We start from the raw sequence: 19,356 nt of genomic DNA, 5'->3' as shown, positions 1-19,356 counted from the left end.
CTTTAGAGCAGAGAAGGCTATGCATTTTAAGGTCCAAATATTGTCATGTAAAGGATCTTTGGAACCTCCCACCCCACTCCAGGGGATATGGACCCTCAGTCATTGGATATGTTCAGAGTCAGAAAGCGATTAGTTTTTGCATGTTGAGGGAACTAAGGGATGTAGGAACAGTGCAGGAAGGTGAAGTTATGGTATAAGATCAGCCGCCATCATATTGAATAGCAGAACAGACTCAAAGGGTCCAATGTCTCCTTTTTAAAAATATTTTTCAGAGTGACTATTATAAATTTGTCATAATTTTAATACATTTAAATGGAAATTTACTTAATTTTTTTGCTCTTCATAGGAAGCTGGCTGGAGAAATGCAATTTGCCCGGATTACTACCCAAACATGTATGATGAAATGCAAACTCTTGTAAATGTGCTTCAGTGTGACATCGGACAAGACATGCGTGTACACAACAGTACATTTCTGTGGTTCATTCCATTTGTTAATTCGGTCATGGACCTAAAGGATCTTGGCATAGCCTACATTGGGGAAGTTGTTCACCATATCTACTCGGAAATAAAGGATATATTGAATCGGAAAGTGGACTTCTGTGATAAAGCATCTGAGTTTTTCACTCTTATCTTGGTGTCCATCATAGAACTCCACAGAAATAAAAACCATCTCCATTTACTGTGGTACAGCTCACAGAAGTGGGTGGAAGCATTGGTGAAATGTGCCACTCTTCCTGCCAGAGTCTTCAACCAAAACAGTGAGAAGACGGCATCAGCAACAAGTAATGCCAAAGTCACATCCACCACAATTGCTACGGTGTCCTCTGTGGCATGTTCCTCTATCACTAGCTCAGTCCAGCAAGCCTGTGTTCAGTTAATTCGTAGTTTTCTGAAAGAGGGGTGTCAGTCTCAGCAAAGAAACATATTCCAACAGTTCCTTGACAAACTGAATCGACAATTGCGAAGCACCTTTATCCTTGGTTGGCAGCTAAGCCCCAGAGAACAGCAGGATTTGCAGTCCTGTTTAACACAGTTAGTCAAAAGTGCAAAAAATAAAACCTCTGAAGCAAAACAGCTAAGCAGCACACTTGAAAAAGGAAGTGGACTGAAGTATCCTTCAATTAAATCTGAAAGAGAAGAGCCGGGGGGGTGGGGAAAGATGCCAGGATGTTATAACAGTGGCCTGGGTCCACCATCTCCTTCAATGTTACAACTAGACAGCAAAAGGTCACCTATTCAGCAAGGTATCCCAAATCAAGAAACAATGGCTGAATGCAAGGCCCTGGAAGACGCACCTAAAGAATCATTTGTAGAACCTCTCCTCCCATTTAAGGCCGAGTTTACCTTGTATGATGACAACACCTTCCTTAATAAGATCAGTAATGATGTTGAAAATGTTATTGATACAGATGATGAACAGGAATTAGTACCTACAAGGGTGACAATATTAGAAATCTCCCCTCCTCCCTCTCCTTGCAGTTCTTTGGAACATGTCACTGTGGATGACCCACAGAGCAGACAGATACATACTCTAGAACACGCTGGTGCACCCACACATGAATCCGGTTCCAATGTGGATCTTACTGCAAGTTGTTTGCACAAAGATAATTTGCCACCCAAGCCTCTTGAAGTCACTCGCAGTGTTCCGCGTAAAGAAAAATGGAAACGCTCTATGTTATTGGAATTTCAGGAATCTATGAGCAAGAGCGCAGCCAAGCCTGAAAAGGTCTCCGCTGAAAAAGATCAGCATGTTCAATCTCGGGTCCCTTCAACTTGTGATCCTACGGCAACTGACTGTGATTTACCTCAAAAAATAGAATCAGCCAGTGCTGGGTCAAGTAAGTTTAAGATTGATCCAAACAAACTGTTAAATCTGAAAGTAAAGATGCAAACAATTAACCTTAAGGGAAAGAAGCTGAAGGAAAGTAGTAGTTCTCCTAATAAAGAAAAGACATTTGAGGAGTTACCTAACACAGGAGTTGACAGGCAATTTGATAATAAGAGCAATAGCAATGCTAGTCAGAATCTCAATTTCAGCGGAAAACAGATGCATGACAACAGTACAAAACATTTGGTTTCTTCCCACCTTCCCACATTGTCTCCATTTTCTGACAAAATAGAAAAGGCGCAAAGTTCTGACCATTTGTCACTTTCTCCATTACCATCAGTGGATACAGCGAAGTCTGGTAATGTACCCCAATCTCCTAGTCTATTAAACACTTCGCACCACTGTTGGAGCAGCAGTAGTGATGATGATGTGCCATTCAGTGAATTAAGGATGAAACTGAAGGAAAGGGTTTCTCTAAGTTCGGAGGGGAAAGACTCAGAGGCAGATAAAGTCCTTGATATGCCCCCACTAGCTGCTTCTGTTTTAAATGCTAATTCATTCAATGATTTCCCCCAAGAACTTCACACAATCCAGTCTCTAAACAAGATTGATAGAAAAGTAAAAGTTGCCTGTCAGGTACAGTTGTGTGGTTCCATTCACAGTAAAGAAAAATGTGAATCTGACTCACCTTTGGAAGAGCCCACCATTGACAAGAATACAGAAGTTGTCACTGTCTCTGATTCAGAATCTTCGAAAGAAACGACCAATATATTGATAGTTCACACATCTGACACCGAAAAAACAGACATTGCTACTTCAATACAGGGTGCCTCTGACACAATTGAGCAAAATAAGTCTTGCCTGCAAGAAATGCCTATGAACAACAAATCTCCCTCGGCCTTTGAGGAAGATGATTCACAGTTCTTTGAATTTGAAAGTGAAGAACAGGTATATTCTGTTTGGGAAGATGCTCAGCCACAGCACAAGCAAGCAGTTGACAAAGAAAAGATGGGACCGGTTGACGAGTTCCATGTGCAATCTGACAGTGATGAATTGGAAGTTAACAGTATGCTTAATGAATGGGGCTATGATACAGATTATGTGTCGGATGAATTAATTGAAAAGGTGGTCGAGGAGGCAGAAGCACATTTGAAGAAGGGGCAAGAAGCAGCAGTGAGTAGTCCACACACTGAAAAACTTGGAGTGAAACGGGTTTCTTCTCGGCCCAGCTCTACAGATGAAAATACTTCTGTTGGCAGCAACACTGTTTCACGTTCTGGGTTTATTTCTGATACTTCAAGCCATAAAAATGAAAAAAAAATCGGCAGCAAAAAACTGATCGATCTGAATTGCCTCAGATCCCTAATGAGGTCTGATCAAAGCAAGCTGAAGCGCGCACCTACAAAGAAATTAACAGACTCCCATACGGAAAATGTAATACCAATGAAGAATAGGATTGATAAAAGTGGAGAAAGGAGTAAACTTGGTTTATCAAAAGGTGGAAAAAGAGAAAAACATTTATCTCAAGCCACTTCTAAAAAAGATTTAAACAGATACAACCTAAATAAGCAATCCATCACCAGTTGCCCAGACCAGAAAACTGTGACGAAAACTAAACTAAATAAAAATGTAGAGAGAAAAGGCTCTCGGACATCAATGTCTAATGTTTCCAAGCCCTCTGCCAGGGATGTACAAAAGGAATTTCCTTCAACTTCAAATTCAGTGAAGCTCCATTGCAGCTCAACTCCGAAGAAGGTGCGTAAACGTCCTGAACCTACTTCAACCGTTGAAAAACTTGGCCTTAAGAAGAAAACTCGTAAAGCTTTCGACCTATCTCAGGGTAGCCTTGACAATTTGAACAAACTGCGTAATTATGGTCAAATAATGGGGACTGTTGAGCACTCACACTGTAAGAAGGCAAAGCTTATCATGCCGCAGAAATTAACAATACGTTCAAATCCACGACTGCTGATCTCTCAGGATCTCCAGTATCTAAGACAGTGTAAGCTTCAACAGTGCAGTAAAGGGAAGAAGAGGAAAAGTACATCCACACTTGATGAAAGTCCTTCACTAAAAAGAGCTTGGTCAACTGAAGAAAGTTGGGATTCTGTTTCCACTTGTGTCCAAAAGAGTCAGAAGCACCAGTCTACTTCAATGGACAAAGGCAATAGTTATGTTACAGCTACTACTTCATTAGAAAGAGAACATAGTAGAGCAATGAATGTGACTTCCACTAAGGAAAAACTGTCAAGTATCAATGCAGTTGACGATTTAAATTTAACACAACATGATCCTTTGGAAATGGATATTAGTACAGATGAAAACTTGGAAGATGACAAATTCTTAATGTTGACACAGAGGGATCCCATAGATATGGATATAGATAGTGACACAGAAGAGGAAGATTCCAGAAAAAAACCTTCAAGTCCAAATGAGGCAGAATGCCAATACATAGGGTGCACTGATGTAATTGTATCCTCAGAGAAATTTTGTAAGAAGCATACTGTATCCAAACCCAAAGATGACACTTTTACCAAGCCAGGATTGCCTCAGTCTATCCCAAAAAGTGCAAGACCTGCAACTACCAAACTTTTTGCTTCGAGCACAACTTCACGCAATGCTCAACTCGCTACAGACTTGGAGACTGTCCCAAAACGTTGTGGAGGAGCAGCTTCTAAAGTTCAGCAAGTTCAAAAACCTTCATCGGTGACATTTGCTGTGCCAGTAGCATCAAGACCAACCCCTGTTGCAAAAGCTGCGGCAACTAATAACGTTCTTCGAACACTAAACAAAGCTGTGAATTTTGGAGTGCAGTCGAGTTTTCCAACCCCAGATACAGCATTGACATCCACCTTTGCACCTCCACCACCTGGGAAATCCAGACAGGCTTCACCTAATCTCAACTTAGGTCTGACAGGAAATCAACACCGTGACCAATCTTACCTCATCAATGCTGTCCTCAAGTGGAGCTATCAGATGTTTGACTCATTCGATCAGTTTGGGGCACCAGATTCCCTCTGTGAATTTCCACCACGAGCGGTGCCTGAAAGGTTTCAATCATATGAAGAGTATTTCCACACATTTTGCCCTTTATTGATGCTAAACCTATTTGAACAGGTGAGTATGACGTACCCTACAGGCAATGAAACATGACTGAAATTTTATTGACTGTTGAGACCAGTATTAAATATTTGAACTATATCTGAACTGCAAGATGCAGGTAAGAGCATTTTCAGAAACACTCAGATGGACTTCATGGCAGAAGAGTCTGAATTCAGCAGTTGCATTTGAATCTGTTTATTTTTGCAATGCAGAGATTTTGGGTTCCCACAATTTGATTAATTGGATAATATAATCAGGAAAGCAAACGATGAAGATGGATTTATGGAGAAAGAGAATGTCTGTGGGAATAGTTTTGGATTACTCTGGTGAATAACCAGTATAGACACGATTGACGGAATTGCTCTATGTTAAAAATATGTTAAAGATCTTGCAATTGGCATTTTCTGTCAGCTTTTTCTTAAGTATACGATTAGAATGGAAACTGTCTTTGGAATACTCAAATTATACAGCAACATTCACAAAATGTGAACTCAGTCTTGTGCGTGTATGTGTGTTGAGTTTTGCCAATATAACTGGAAGTTTACCCAATGTCTACAAATGATATCATTGAATGCAAATATGTAGGTTCTTGGGTGTGGAATCCATGTGACACTGGAGAGTTGTTACTGATTATGTGCTGACTAGGGTCAGAGAGATTGGAATCCAAATGATTGGAGTCATAGAAACTAGAAGCAGGAATAGGCCATTCGGCCCTTCAAGGCTACTCCGCCCATTTTGATCATGGCTGATCAGCGAATTCAATATCCCGATGATCCCCCCCCCCCCATATCCCTTGAGCCCCAAGAGCTATATCTAATTTCTTCTTGAAATCAGACGACGGTTTGGCCTCACCTACTTTGTGGTAGTGAATTCCACACGTTCACCACCCTCTGGGTGAAGAAATTTCTCCTCACTTCGGTTCTAAAAGGTTTCCCCTTTATCCTCAAACTATGACCCCTAGTTCTGGACTCCCCCACCATTGAGAACATTCTTTCTGAATCTACCCAATCTCCCTGTTAGAATTTTCTAAGTCTCTTTGAGATCCCCTCTCTCTCTTGTAAATTCAAGTGAACATAATCCACACCGAATTGGTCTCTCCTCCTATGACTGATCTGCATCCTGGGTCCAGATGATTGTGTAAGAGTCTTAAAGGCACAAGTTTGAAATGGGGCTTTCCCCCATTCATCAGACCAGTTTTTTCCCCATTGTTTCAGACGATTTCTCTGTGTTTCACTCCTCTCCATCTGCATGTTAATCCTTATCCACATATAGTTCCATTGGTCTTTATTGCCCCATTACCTCACTCAAGTGTCCTTCCATGTTTCCTTACATATTTTCAGACAGCTATTCTTCTGCAAGTAGCATTATTTTCCATATACAGCAGTCAAATTACTGGGTAGAGTTCAGGAACAGGAGTCCTTCTTTTCCTCTCACTGCTACTCCCACATGTTGGGTGTTAGCTAGCTAGTACAGAACAGACCACAGATCACTATCATACCTTCCCTGGTCTGTATACCTTGACTAATTTGCTTAGCTAAGTGGACAGCTGTATGAGAACAAAGTTTATGTATTTTGAAAGGTAAATACATTCCGAGAACAAAGAGGACCGCGTTTATACTGAGTAATTGAATATTGTACAGTCAAACAATTTGTGTGGGACAGTCAGGAAATATATTCATGGTAAACTTTCAGATAGAGCTGTTGTGTAAAACAAAGATCACCTTGTTACTGTATAACACACCAGAACAAAACCAGTCACAAAGGTCGCTTATCAGAGATCAACATCTCATCACACAGGGCTACCAGTGAATAATGTGAGATGGATTGTTATTTGACAGTCTGTATGTTTAAAAACTGATGAGCTAAGGAAAACCCAAAGTAATGAACTTGGAGAAAACGCAGAAAAGATATTGGTATTTCTGCACTACATGGAGGATGGAAAAGGATTAAAACAAGTTTAATATGTGTAGCCCTATACATCAATAAAATAAGTAGCAATTGGCAAACATAATGACTGACAACTTCAATGAAATATTCTTAATTTTAACTCTAAATTGCAGCATTCCTTTTATACAGTTAGCTCAGAAACTGAAGGAATCCAAGCAGACAAAAAAAATGATTCAGAATTCTCTGACTTTGAAGAACTATCATGTGGAGGGTCAAATATACTGTGCGGAATTTCAAGGTGAGAGCAGACAAATGGAGCCTATATTCCTAAACTTAAATCCCAACATCGCTTTCCCTCTCCAGAATCACTATTTTGTGTGGAATCGGGGTGAATTTAAATGATCGAGCACATCGACAACAGCACTTTATAATATTTAGCCCATGGCTGGAGCCTGACTCCAGAGACAACTGAATCTTTCTCCTCCAGCTTTGATCTAAAACTAAGTCTGATTCTGAATTTATATTACAAATTTAGCATCAGTTTGAAGCAAAACTGCTTTGTAGCGATGACCCATCACACGATTGCCTGAATGGGTTCATATCTGGTTTGTAAGCAGCTGGGAATTTTTCCTTGTTGTATAACCCAACCCATTTTCAATAATTCCATGTATTCGTACCAAATGTGCTGAATCCGCAGCTAAGATTCTTTTATTATTGGTATTTTGATCACATTCTATTGCACTACTTATTCACATTTGTTACTTAAAGGTTTTTCACTGCAAAGCCAGGTTTTGCTAAAGGAGATCAAGGCTGTGATCTTTTTCCATTACAACAGAAAACTTATTTTTTGTGTTTAGTCACAAAAAGATGCCCCATTAGGTGGCTATTTTTTTTAATACATGTATAAGTTGGTTTCATTATTTGTGTGATTAAGTAGGTTGAGGTGGTGACAATAACTGCTGCATTTCAGCTGACACAGTGCAGATTGTAAATGTAGTGGTTTAAGACTCCAGCAACTGCAGGGAATCATTCGCGTGCTCAAAGGAGTTTGAGCTAGCCATGGAGACAATGCATAGCAAATTTTTACTTGGTGCATTCCAATTGGAGGTGAATTGTGATGCTGATGATTCAGGTTAATTCAGTTGCTTTGAGTCTAAAGTCAACCCAAAGAGTCAATTCTCATCATAGTCACATGACAGCCATTTAAACTTTGAATTCAATCTAACTGAGAGAGAAATTATTTTATGCTGTGTATATAGTTAGTAATTTATTAATTGTAAAAGCAAAATACAGCGGATGCTGGAATCTGAAACAAAAACAGAAAATGCTGGAATATCTCAGCAGCTCTTACAGCATCTGTTGGGAGAGAATAGAGCCAACGTTTTGAGTCTAGATGACCCTTCGTCAATTATTGCTGACTGCAGTTTCTTTATCCAGTTTTTCTCCGTGACCATGAGATTGAAAAACAGCTACACCCGAAGGAGGATGATGTTGTCTTTCTGTGGCTACCCCTCAATCAGAATTACTACATGCAAGAAGAAGGCGAGATAATGAATAATAATCCAATTCCACATATAAGCCATATCTCAAGAACGTCACGATTTTCAACTGGTGAGTTTGGTAGAAATGCAGAGAATTAATTCTACTTTATGTAGGAGATTAAAAGTTCCTTTTAACAGCAAATCATTGAGGAAGACAGTTCAAGTCCCTCAGACATTTCTGATGCTGCTACTTCATCCATTCTCTGCCCAAAAACAGGTCAGGCCCACAGTGACACAATTTCCACCACTGGTAGATCCAGGAGACACTCCAGCCAAATAGGGATCAAATCCTGTCCTCCTGGCACCACTTTGATCCACACCAACCAACTGAGCAAACCACTCCCCCAAGGACTCTTGAGTTATTGTGGCAACATGGACTTTAGCATGCATGTGCTTGGATAGTGATGGTTGAGACTGCAATTTCTTTCCATTATGTGGCTTATTGGGAATCCCTACCACTTTTATTGGTGTACATTGGAAAGGCATTGTAAATTGATGCTTAACCTGTTTGGCCACATTATTAATGTACCTTCCATGGCCCATTAAATGCTGGAGTGGGACTTGACCCTGGAACTTCTGATCCACTGTGCCACAAGACTACTTCCTTTCTGATGCTAACAAAATTACAACAAAACATTTTGCTTTATGCAATTTCATGTTTTAAATGTTGTTTAAATCAGTCATTTGTCACTGTAGATATCACTTCAATAATTGCAATAAAGGGTTAAAGTTATAGGGTGCTCATCTGAAGTATCTAGCCAAAATTTTATCTCTCTCCAGTCACATAATTTGGAAAGAATAAGATTCTTTTAACACACCTCAGAGAGGAAATTGGCTGATATGTTGGAACAGTTTCATTTGTCTGGTCTTGTGCGGAGGTGATACCAGGAGGCTGTAAAGTGTGTAATTGAAAGATACTCCTCAATCTTCCATCGAGCTTAATATGTGGGGTCGTCTTTGTTCCAGTCTACACAGATCCCTTCCCTCACCTCTTTTTCCAGTACATTGATAATTGTATCTGTGCCTTTTCTTGCTTTTACCCCCATCCATAAATTTTCATCAACTCTACTTCCAATTTGCACCCATCCCTCTCCTTCTGGTTGCCTTAGTTGACAGCAGAATCAAAGACGAACATTTTCAGGAGTCTGCAATGCAGAATTGATAGAACATTAGAATGATTATGTTTGTGGAGGAAGACTTGCAAATGCACAGTTAGTTGGGCGATGACTTTGTAATCACTGACTCTAAATGTGAATTCATTCATAAGTGATCATCCTTCATGCTGATCATTTTGGCATTTTTCTTTTATAACATGTTCTTCGTTTCCTGTTCATAGGGCCGGAAACAGGTTTTTGAAGTTCATAAAAGCAAAATACTGCGGAAGCTGGAATCTGAAACAAAAACAGAAAATGCTGGAAGATCTCAGCAGGTCTGACAGCATCTGTGGAGAGAGAATAGAGCCAACGTTTCGAGTCTAGATGACCCATCAGAGCTAAAAGCAAAGAAAATCAGCAGAGATTTCTCAGAGTTAATCTCTGCTGATTTTCTTTGCTCTTAGGCTCTGACAAAGGGTCATCTAGACTCGAAACGTTGGCTCTATTCTCTCTCCACAGATGCTGTCAGACCTGCTGAGATTTTCCAGCAGCTTTTGTTTTTGATGTTGAACTTTCTCCCTCATCGGTTTATTTTTCTTTGTACTTTGTAACTGTCTTTCACCTGATTTCCTTTTTTGAACAGGGCGTGATTCACAGACAATTCTTTACCTTTCAATACGTACAAGAGGGAATGTTAGTGCAGTGAAAAACCAGCCAGTGAAGTGTGCCGTAATTGGTTCCCTTGTGACCACCATACGGCAGTTCAAAGGATTACTTTTTCTGGCCCAGGCTCCCCTGATCAGACCAATTCTATCGGCCAATTTCACATACTTTACTCAACGAGATTTAGTGGAGGGTCCAAAGTTGAGCAATGCTGTAAGTAAAATCTAGCGATGATTCACAAATATAAGCAAAAATGTAATTACTTCATTTGTGTAAAAGCAGTAATCTACATTTTTGCAGCTTTGTTCCACTGCTGCACTTAATTTTTCAATGTTGGTTTATTCAATATAAATTAAAATTTGCTGTTCAGTTTTCTAAAACATAACTTGGAAGCTACAGCCTTGAACTTTATGGTGGTGATTTTGCCTGTTGCACCGGTTGAATGTTGAATTAGAACATTTTAAACCAGTTTTTCATGTGAATGACTTTACAGATTAGTTTCTGTTCAGCTCAGTCACTCCTACAGAAGTACACTAACAGAAATGTATAATGATCTTCACAAAACTAGGAGTTAAAATTAGATTAATGCATATGTTTGATTGAAATGGACATTCGGATAAAGAGAATGATTGTACGGTAATGCCATTTCTATGGAATTACTCATGCAAAAGTTTTTAAACTGGACAGCTGTTGGTGTTGTTTGATTCAAATTCTGTATCAAATGATTTGCTAGTTGTAATCTGTATGTAACATAGTTGGTGCCTTCCCTTTTCCCTTCCCCTCAAGGCCTCCATGCCCCAAGAAATGTGCATTATCATCAGCTTTGCTTGTCAATGTTAAGATTATTAGTTAAACAGTATGTGGCTACTCATTGTTTGGGTACTCCATTTTACAATTCCCTTTCCCTACACAGGACGATTACAATGAGCATCAGCAGAAGGCTATTAACGTGGCATATGCAATGGTCAAACAGCCAAGAATTCCCAAGGTCTGTCTCATACAGGGGCCTCCTGGAACGGGAAAATCAAAAACGATTGTTGGGTTGCTGCATCGTTTACTTAATGAGGTACTGCCCTCATTAAATGAAATGTATCTATATAATTCTGGAAAGTTAGTCTTTTTAACTGCAAACTTCAAAATAGGAAATATTTTGTGTTTTAGTGGTTAAAAGCAATGCTAATCTAAAATCTTGAACCTGAGTTCTGTTGGGGGTCCAGGTGTGGCAAAATGTAGATGAAAGTCTGAGAGAAGCAACATGAAGTGAATATAATTAATTCCACTTTTATTCTTTATTCCCATTTACAGTTGATTAATATTACTCGGTCTTTAGCTGGAGGGCTCAGGCTGATGACTTATCCCTTGGCCTTTCCTCAGATCATTCACTGGTAGTTTCTTGGAAGTTCTTGAGAGTGGTTTAGCACGATGGCCTGCCTGGAGCAAAGAGAGATACCTGGCCTCTGCTCCCTCCAACAATTACTTTTAATTCATGTCAGCTGTAGGTCATTTGGTGGCACATTGTCGTTGAGTCACACGTGTTTTCGGTTCAAGCCCCATTCTCTGGCTTGAGGACAAAATGAAGGCTGACACCCAGCGCGCACTGTCAGAGGTGCCATCTTTCAGATGAGATGTTAAACTGAGGTCCCATTTTCCTGCTTGCGTGGGCCGCACGGTAGCACAGTGGTTAGCACTGCTGCTTTACAGCTCCAGGGACCTGGGTTCGATTCCCGGCTTGGGTCACTGCCTGTGTGGAGTTTGCACATTCTCCTCGTGTCTGTGTGGGTTTCCTCCGGGTGCTCCGGTTTCCTCCCACAGTCCAAAGATGTGCGGGCCATGCTAAAATTGCCCTTAGTGTCCTGAGATGTGTAGGCTAGAGGGATTAGTGGGCAAATATGTAGGGATATGGGGGTAGGGCCTGGGTGGGATTGTGGTCGGTGCAGACTTGATGGGCCGAATGGCCTCTTTCTGTGCTGTGGGGTTTCTATGATTTCTATGAAAAGATGCCATTACACAATTTTGCAGAACGGGGGTTTTCCTCCAGTGTCCTGGCCAATATTTAACCATCTGGTCACCAAATTATTGTTTGTGTGAGTTTGTGAGCAATTTACCTATGTTTCCTACACTACAACTGAGATTACATTTTAAAAGTATTTCATCACCTGTGAATCACGTTTGAGGCATCCAGTAGTAGTATAAAAAGTGTCTGAGAAATGCAAGTCTCTTTCTGTTCAAGGAGTTAGAATCCCACCGTGCAGCATCATGTAATGGTACTACCAATATGTTTGGTAGCTCCCAGGTATAATGAGTTCTTCAGGGAATCTTGCACATATTAAGCATTAGGAAAATTGCGATACAAATGTTTGTTTAGAATAGTCAGTTCAACCATTGTGATTTTGTTCACTTTATGCTTATGGAAACACACATTAGAAGCGGCTGCATTAACTTCAGAGATATTATATAGTTTGTTTACTTGCCTCTTCCGAAAACAAAATCTCCAATATTTAAATTGGTGCTGGTATATTCTTTCAAATAATTTTGTTTAGAATCATAGAATCCCTACAGTGCAGAAGGAGGCCAATCAGTCCATCGAGGCTGCACCGACAACAATCCCACCCAGACCCCATCCCTGTAACCCCACATGTTTACCCTGCTAATCCCCCTCCCATCACACCAAGGGTAAATTTAGCATGGCCAATCAACCTAACCCACACATCTTTGTTTAAAAGGCAATAGGATAGGAAGTATTTTTCAGAGGTGTTACCCACTGTCTTCTCATGCTTGTTTATATTTTCTGAATCTAGGAACAAGAGAATGTTAAGCCATATTACAGCAGGAACATTAGAGCTAAACGAACCAGAATTCTTGTGTGTGCACCATCGAACGCAGCCATTGACGACCTCATGAAGAAAATCATTGTTGATTTTAAGTCGAAGTGCAAAGATAAGAATAATACACTAGGTATACTATCTGCCTCTCTCAAAGTTAACTTGGTGCAATTCAATTTTCAAATCACAATTTTTTTAATAATCCAAAATTGTATTCAACAAGCTGAAATTTGACTTGTCTTCATTAACTTGCAGTGATTGATTATCTACCAGGTGGCATGTACATCCATTTGCTAAAGAACAGGGAATCCTATAACTCAGCATGAACATTGCCATTCGAGAATTTCTTTCTCCTCTGGTGATGCTCTCTTTTTCTTCCTTCCCCCAAACTATATATTTTGAAAATTTGATTATAACAGCAAACATCAGGAAACTATTGTGACATTTCTGATCACCAGACTAAAGAATGTAACCTATTTAATGATATAGAGCTGTTTATTTTTAAATGCAATTGCCCAATAATCAGACAACACTTAAAAAGAAAAATGGCTGTTCCCCTTAATTGCTGTTGATCACAGTTTGGTATGGCTCCTGCTCTGCCCAAGATCGCAAGAAACTACAAACGGTCGTGAATGTAGCCCAATCCATCATGCAAACCAGCCTCCCATCCATTGACTCTGTCTACACTTCCCGCTGCCTTGGCAAAGCAGTCAGCCTAATTAATAACCCCACACACTCCGGACATTCTCTCTTCCACCTTCTTCCGTCGGGAAGAAGATACAAAAGTCTGAGGTCACGTATCAACCGACACAAGAGCAGCTTCTTCCCTGCTTCCATCAGACTTTTGAATTGACCCTGCATTAAGTTGATCTTTCTCTACACCCTAACTATAACTGTAGCACTACATTCTTCACACTCTCATTTCCTTCTCTATGAACTGTATGCTTTGTCTGTATAGCGCACAAGAAACAATACTTTTCACTGTATGCTAATAAATGTGACAATAATAAATCAAATCAAAGACAACTCGTAGAGTTCATTCCATAAAGTTTCGCAAAAAGGAAATGGTGCTAATTGTTCAATGTTTCTTCTCTTCAGGAAACTGTGGAGATGTGAACCTGGTAAGACTGGGCACAGAGAGAGCAATCCATTCTGATGTGTCAAGGTTCAGTCTGGATTATCAAGTGAATCATAGAATGAGTAAGTGTCTTCTGTTTGGGAGGAAAAACATGAAATTTATATCATACTGTGGTCATGGTGGAGAAGAGAATCAGATAAAATTACCAAATATTTTCAAGTGTATTAGTTAATTGAGGGCAGCAACACAGCATTTTAAAAGGCAAATCGGTGTTTGACAAATTTTGGGGGAATTTTTTCCCATCACGCACAGATGAGAAGGGAGAAAACTCGTCACTGAGAGTACGCCACCTGCATTCTTTTCTCCAAGTGTTAAATAAATTGGCACGAAAGAAAAAGTGTAGTTTGTGGGAAATATTTGGTATTAATTTTGGCTTTCAGTAGACGAAATAAGTTTCAATTCAGTGCAAAGCCGAACTGCAAAATGTTACAGTGTGTAGTGCATGACTCACCCATGCTCTGATCAGAGATTCATTGAGTTAGATTTTGATGTCTATCTTTTTGTTGAATAAAATATTATCTGAGTTTAAATGCCTCTAAATGATTATTCTTGTTCTCGAATCCAAAATTGTTGTCTATGGCTTTGCAGAGAAGGGCCAATCTGAATCCGATCAGGTCAATCAGAGACGAAAGGATTGGTTGGACAGGAGAATTGATGAACTGGGGAAGAAATGTGCCATTGTCAAAAATGACAAGGAGCAGGTAAATTCTGATATCTCACTGTTGTGGGATGAGCAGTGGTGTGGAGAAGATGTATTAGCATGCTGTGTTTGAAGAGCTTACATGACCAAATGTGTAGATGTTTTTGAAGACTATGAGGAAGTGCTTGTATTGCACTAATGCAAGTGAATTAACTGCTGTGAATGTAGTATATTCTTAGTACAGTATCCACGACAATTAACTATGAATGTTAGTTGTAACCAAATCTGAAAGGAAGAGGAATGGCTAAATTATACACTGATCATTCCACCAATAATTACTTGATGGAAATTTAAATCATAAGCTTGATATAGTGCCCTCTGATATAAATGCCTAGATTTTTTTCTGTTCACTCTTCTGTCGACACAACTAAAAATTATTTCCAGAAAGAAGTTATCGAACTATGATAGGATCCCAAAACAGTTCCCCCCGCCCCGCCAAACTCCCTGGTCTTACTGGTCCAGAGTCTTTATAAGTATTCAGTGCTGTATTGCCCTTGGTAGCAACTTTTTATTGTTCTTCCTTTAATTATTTTTCGCAACAACCAATTTAATGTCTGTTCATTCAAGAAAGCTGGGTATGGCGCTTCAGGATCGCACAATCATTTCGCACCCGTTATGATGCCACAATTCTCAGCACAGTGACAGCACCGGGCGGCATGGTAGCACAGTGGTTAGCACTGCTGCTTCACAGCTCCAGGGACCAGGGTTCGATTCCCGGCTTGGGTCACTGTCTGTGTGGAGTTTGCACATTCTCCTCGTGTCTGCGTGGGTTTGCTCCGGGTTTCCTCCCACAGTCCAAAGATGTGCGGGTTAGGTTGATTGGCCATGCTAAAAACTACCCTCTGTGTCCTGAGATGCGTAGGTTAGAGGGATTAGTGGGTAATATGTAGGGATGTGGGGGTAGAGCCTGGGTGGGATTGTGGTTGGTGCAGACTCGATGGGCCGAATGGCCTCTTTCTGTACTGTAGGGTTCCTATGATTTCTATGACAGTAGTTAGCAGTGTTGCCTCACAGCGTCGGGGACTTTGATTCAATTCCTGGCTTGGGTCACTGCCTGTGCGGAGTCACATTCTCCCTGTGTCCACGTGTGGTTCCTCCGGGTGCTCCGATTTCCTCCCACAGTCTGAAAGACGTGCTGGTTAGGTGAATTGGCCATGCTAGGTTCTCCCTCAGTGTACCCGAACAGGCGCCGGAGTGTGGCGACTAGGGGATTTTCACAGTAACTTCATCGCCGTGTTAATGTAAACCGACTTGTGACACTAATAAATAAACTTAAATATCAAAGTGGTTAAAGCAGTGGGGTAAAGATTCATCTGTTTTCCTCAAAAAGAGTTGCTATACATGTGCTGTAACATAGCAGAAATCAAGAATGCAATTTTAAACCTGCACGCTGGCAACGTCAACACACTGCATAAGGGAAATTTTGAAAAGTGTGCAGTGCTCAGTTCCCTGTTGAAGCAATGCTGCTATAGAAAGTGCCTTGTTTAGTCAAGGACATAGTTTGTACCTTGTGATCAATCTAAAATTTCTACCTATAATTATAAATGTAAATTTATTAACATATAAGGAACCCAAACAAAAAGTAAAAGAAACATTCAAGAAATGACAGTTTTGGCCAGGAAGGTTCTGTGTACTCTAGATGATGTTTTTCTTCATATTAAATCAAAATAAACTTGTTCCTTTGCGTATCACTTGACGCTCCGTGGCGCAATGGAATCTGGAGTTGCTGATGAAGTAGGGTGAGAGGAGGCTCAGTCTTGTTGGGCTGAGGGGCCTGTTTCTGTGTTGTAGATCTAGATAATTCTTTTAACAGATGTACATTGGCGTTGTAAGCATCCCAGGAAGACTCCCATGTTGGATGTGCAGTAACTTTATTGATGTGAAATAAGTAAAATGCAATCACTTTAGTACAGAGGAATGAGAAAAACACAGCCCCTGCCTTTTCTGGAATGTTCTTTAATCCTCTGCAATGAGTTGTACCTTTCTGCCAGTTTATATCTGTGCTCTGACGAAGGGTCATACTGACTTGAGCCATTGGCTCTGTCCTCTCCACACACATGATGTCAGACCTGAGATTTTCCAGAATTTTCTGTTTTTGTTTCCGATTCCAGCATCGCAGTAATTTGCCTTTCTCTTACATCCTGCTTCCTTTCCTGCTGTATCATTTGGTCGTCCTGTGGTCTGCATTCAGTGGTTCCATTCTTGTTCGCTTTGCCTAGTGCACAAACCTGTTTAATTGAAGTGAAAATTTATTTTTAGGCTCTGCCTCTTGATTATATCCATCCTTTCCTTGATCAGTGGCCCTCATGCTGTGAATAATGGGCAGTCCCAAACAACATGATCAAAAATGACCAGCTTCTATAATATGACCAGACAGGCTTCAGTTGCAACACTTGGCCCTATTTGATTGCATCATCTGGAATGCATTAACCCCATGTTCAAATTCTGCCATTACTGCCTTGCTTGCTTTAAGATTTTATTAAAATTTTAAATATCTGTGACTGTTCTGCCACAATTGTTGAAGTATTAATACCTAGCACAGTGGGGAGTGACTTCCTAATCTGAACAACAGTATGTCTAATAGAGGTCATGTGCCATTTTGTGAAGCCAGAAGCAAAATCACACTGGGTCCTCTTAGGAGGGCCCATGTTATCATCAGCAATATTTAACATATATAATTGGTATTGTAATCCTAGAACATTAAAGTGTCTGTATACATGTTTCAAAAGAAGGGGTATATGGTTACTGTAAAGACATTAATATCTATTAGGGTGATAGTTTGAGAAGTCATTTGGAAACGAGATTTTTTTACCCTGCCATCTGTTCTATAGATTGAATTGGCAATTCAAGAAAGGAGAAAATTAGAGAGGGAGAGGGAGGAACTTGGACGCAAACTGAAGGAGGTAAGAACTGAAAGATTTGGCTATTTTTCGACGATCTTGCATCTACAACTGTAAAATGGCAGCGGTTCACATTGGTAGCCACTTGTTCATTTACTGATTATTTAAATATATTTCATAGTGAACACCTTTTATTACTTTGAATAGTTGCAATCATCTAAAGAATCTCTCCATAAGTCACTGCGTTCTGAAACTGAATCTCATGTCATGAAGCACTTCAAAACATTTTTATATAGAAATCATTTAAATGTAAATAGTTTAACTTGGATCTTAAGACTTACTGGAGAATAAATTTTTAAGCCATGTTCAACAACTGCACGTGCATAACTCAAGTAATGACACTTTAACATGTTGCTGATGCACTGACATAGTGGATCACAACATTGAGAAGCTAATCAGTAATGTGGTTAATAAGTATTCCAGTCGTTAGATGGTGGTTTACTCTAATCCTAAAATTAAACGTTGACAAATGAAACAGCCAGAAGATGCTTGGATGCATCTGCGATGTGATGATAGGGAGGACTTGTTTTGAGATAGGGCAGTAAAATGTTAATTATTGCAATATTCGGGAGGTTTCTCAGTCTTAAAAGCTTCCCCCGTATAACATCCTGGTCTAGTAGCTGGTATCAGCTCCAGTGGTAGAGGAGGAATGTTACAAGAGGCTCCAAAGTTTTGATGCTGTAGTAATATTTATGTCAGAATATCATTTTCCTGTTCTTTCCCAACCACAAAGCTAAAGCCTGATGTCCTGCTTTTGAACCGATTTGGCGGTTTTAAATTGAATTCCTCAATGCCTTTTTTTTAGCTTCGAGGCCGAACCCAGGACATACAGCTAAGCATTATCCTGGAATCGCACATCATCTGCTGCACTTTGAGTACCAGTGGGATTATGCTTTTGGAGATGTCATTCCGAAAACTGGGACATGAACCATTTAGCTGTATTGTTGTGGATGAGGTAGGTAGAAATTAATTTCACGCTGATGGTTAACTAGATAAGCACTAAGGATAAAAAGAAAGGTCACAAGTCTGTGATGAAATTATGTGGAATATATAGATCAGCATTGGAAAGGGGAATGAAAGGTTAACATTTTGGATGTGATTCTCACATCAGGTCCAATAAGTTCTCAGTTGAATAGAGTGAAGATATTTTGGCAGAGAAAGCAAACTGAAAGTTCAATTTGGATGACTCTTTTAAATTTGTTCATGCAGGCATGCTAACTGTACACAGTCTAAGCTCCTTGCAACCTTGTCTTTTGCCCTGCAGCGGGAGTCACCCTTATCTGCAGTCCCTGTAGCGGGAGTCACCCTTATCTGCAGTCCTTCCACAGAGATCTCACCATGCCACCTGCATTCTGCCAGTATTTGCTTTGTTGTTTGCTGGAGACTTAGCAAATATTTCTTAGCATTTGGACGTTACTAGCCAGGCTGGCATTTATTGCTCATCCCTAGTTCATCTTAAGAAAGTTGTGCTTTTTTGCCTTTCATCAATGAGTTTGTAAAATCAAAACTAGCCAATGGGTTCACCTTTGTCAGAGCACTGAATGGGAATTTAGTTTGGGACTTGCTGAATGGTGTAGCTACTCACCAAAACTTGCTGAATGATTGAATTTAATTGCAATGCAAATGGTAATAAAGTTCTTTTTTAAAGTTTATTTATTGTTGCCACAAGTAGACTTACATT

General features: G+C 40.0%; 1 protein-coding gene across 3 annotated transcripts in view; it reads left to right on the top strand.

The window, feature by feature from the left end:
* The window catches only part of setx (senataxin), a 98,519-nt gene that overhangs the window by 67,502 nt on the left and 11,661 nt on the right, over nucleotides 1-19,356 (top strand). For all 3 annotated transcript variants that reach the window (XM_078226384.1, XM_078226385.1, XM_078226386.1), the window contains 10 exons: nucleotides 347-4,945; nucleotides 7,007-7,115; nucleotides 8,255-8,428; nucleotides 10,096-10,328; nucleotides 11,029-11,181; nucleotides 12,914-13,070; nucleotides 14,036-14,137; nucleotides 14,664-14,776; nucleotides 17,607-17,678; nucleotides 18,481-18,630. In XM_078226384.1, coding sequence (XP_078082510.1) covers nucleotides 347-4,945; nucleotides 7,007-7,115; nucleotides 8,255-8,428; nucleotides 10,096-10,328; nucleotides 11,029-11,181; nucleotides 12,914-13,070; nucleotides 14,036-14,137; nucleotides 14,664-14,776; nucleotides 17,607-17,678; nucleotides 18,481-18,630 — 5,862 coding nt within the window. The remainder of the gene's footprint in view (nucleotides 1-346; nucleotides 4,946-7,006; nucleotides 7,116-8,254; nucleotides 8,429-10,095; nucleotides 10,329-11,028; nucleotides 11,182-12,913; nucleotides 13,071-14,035; nucleotides 14,138-14,663; nucleotides 14,777-17,606; nucleotides 17,679-18,480; nucleotides 18,631-19,356) is intronic.

Source organism: Mustelus asterias, chromosome 13 (genome assembly GCF_964213995.1).
Source record: "Mustelus asterias chromosome 13, sMusAst1.hap1.1, whole genome shotgun sequence".
Classification (NCBI taxonomy): Eukaryota; Metazoa; Chordata; class Chondrichthyes; order Carcharhiniformes; family Triakidae; genus Mustelus; species Mustelus asterias.
Note: the sequence above shows the minus strand (reverse complement) of the source record. Positions and strands in the feature narration are given on the sequence as shown.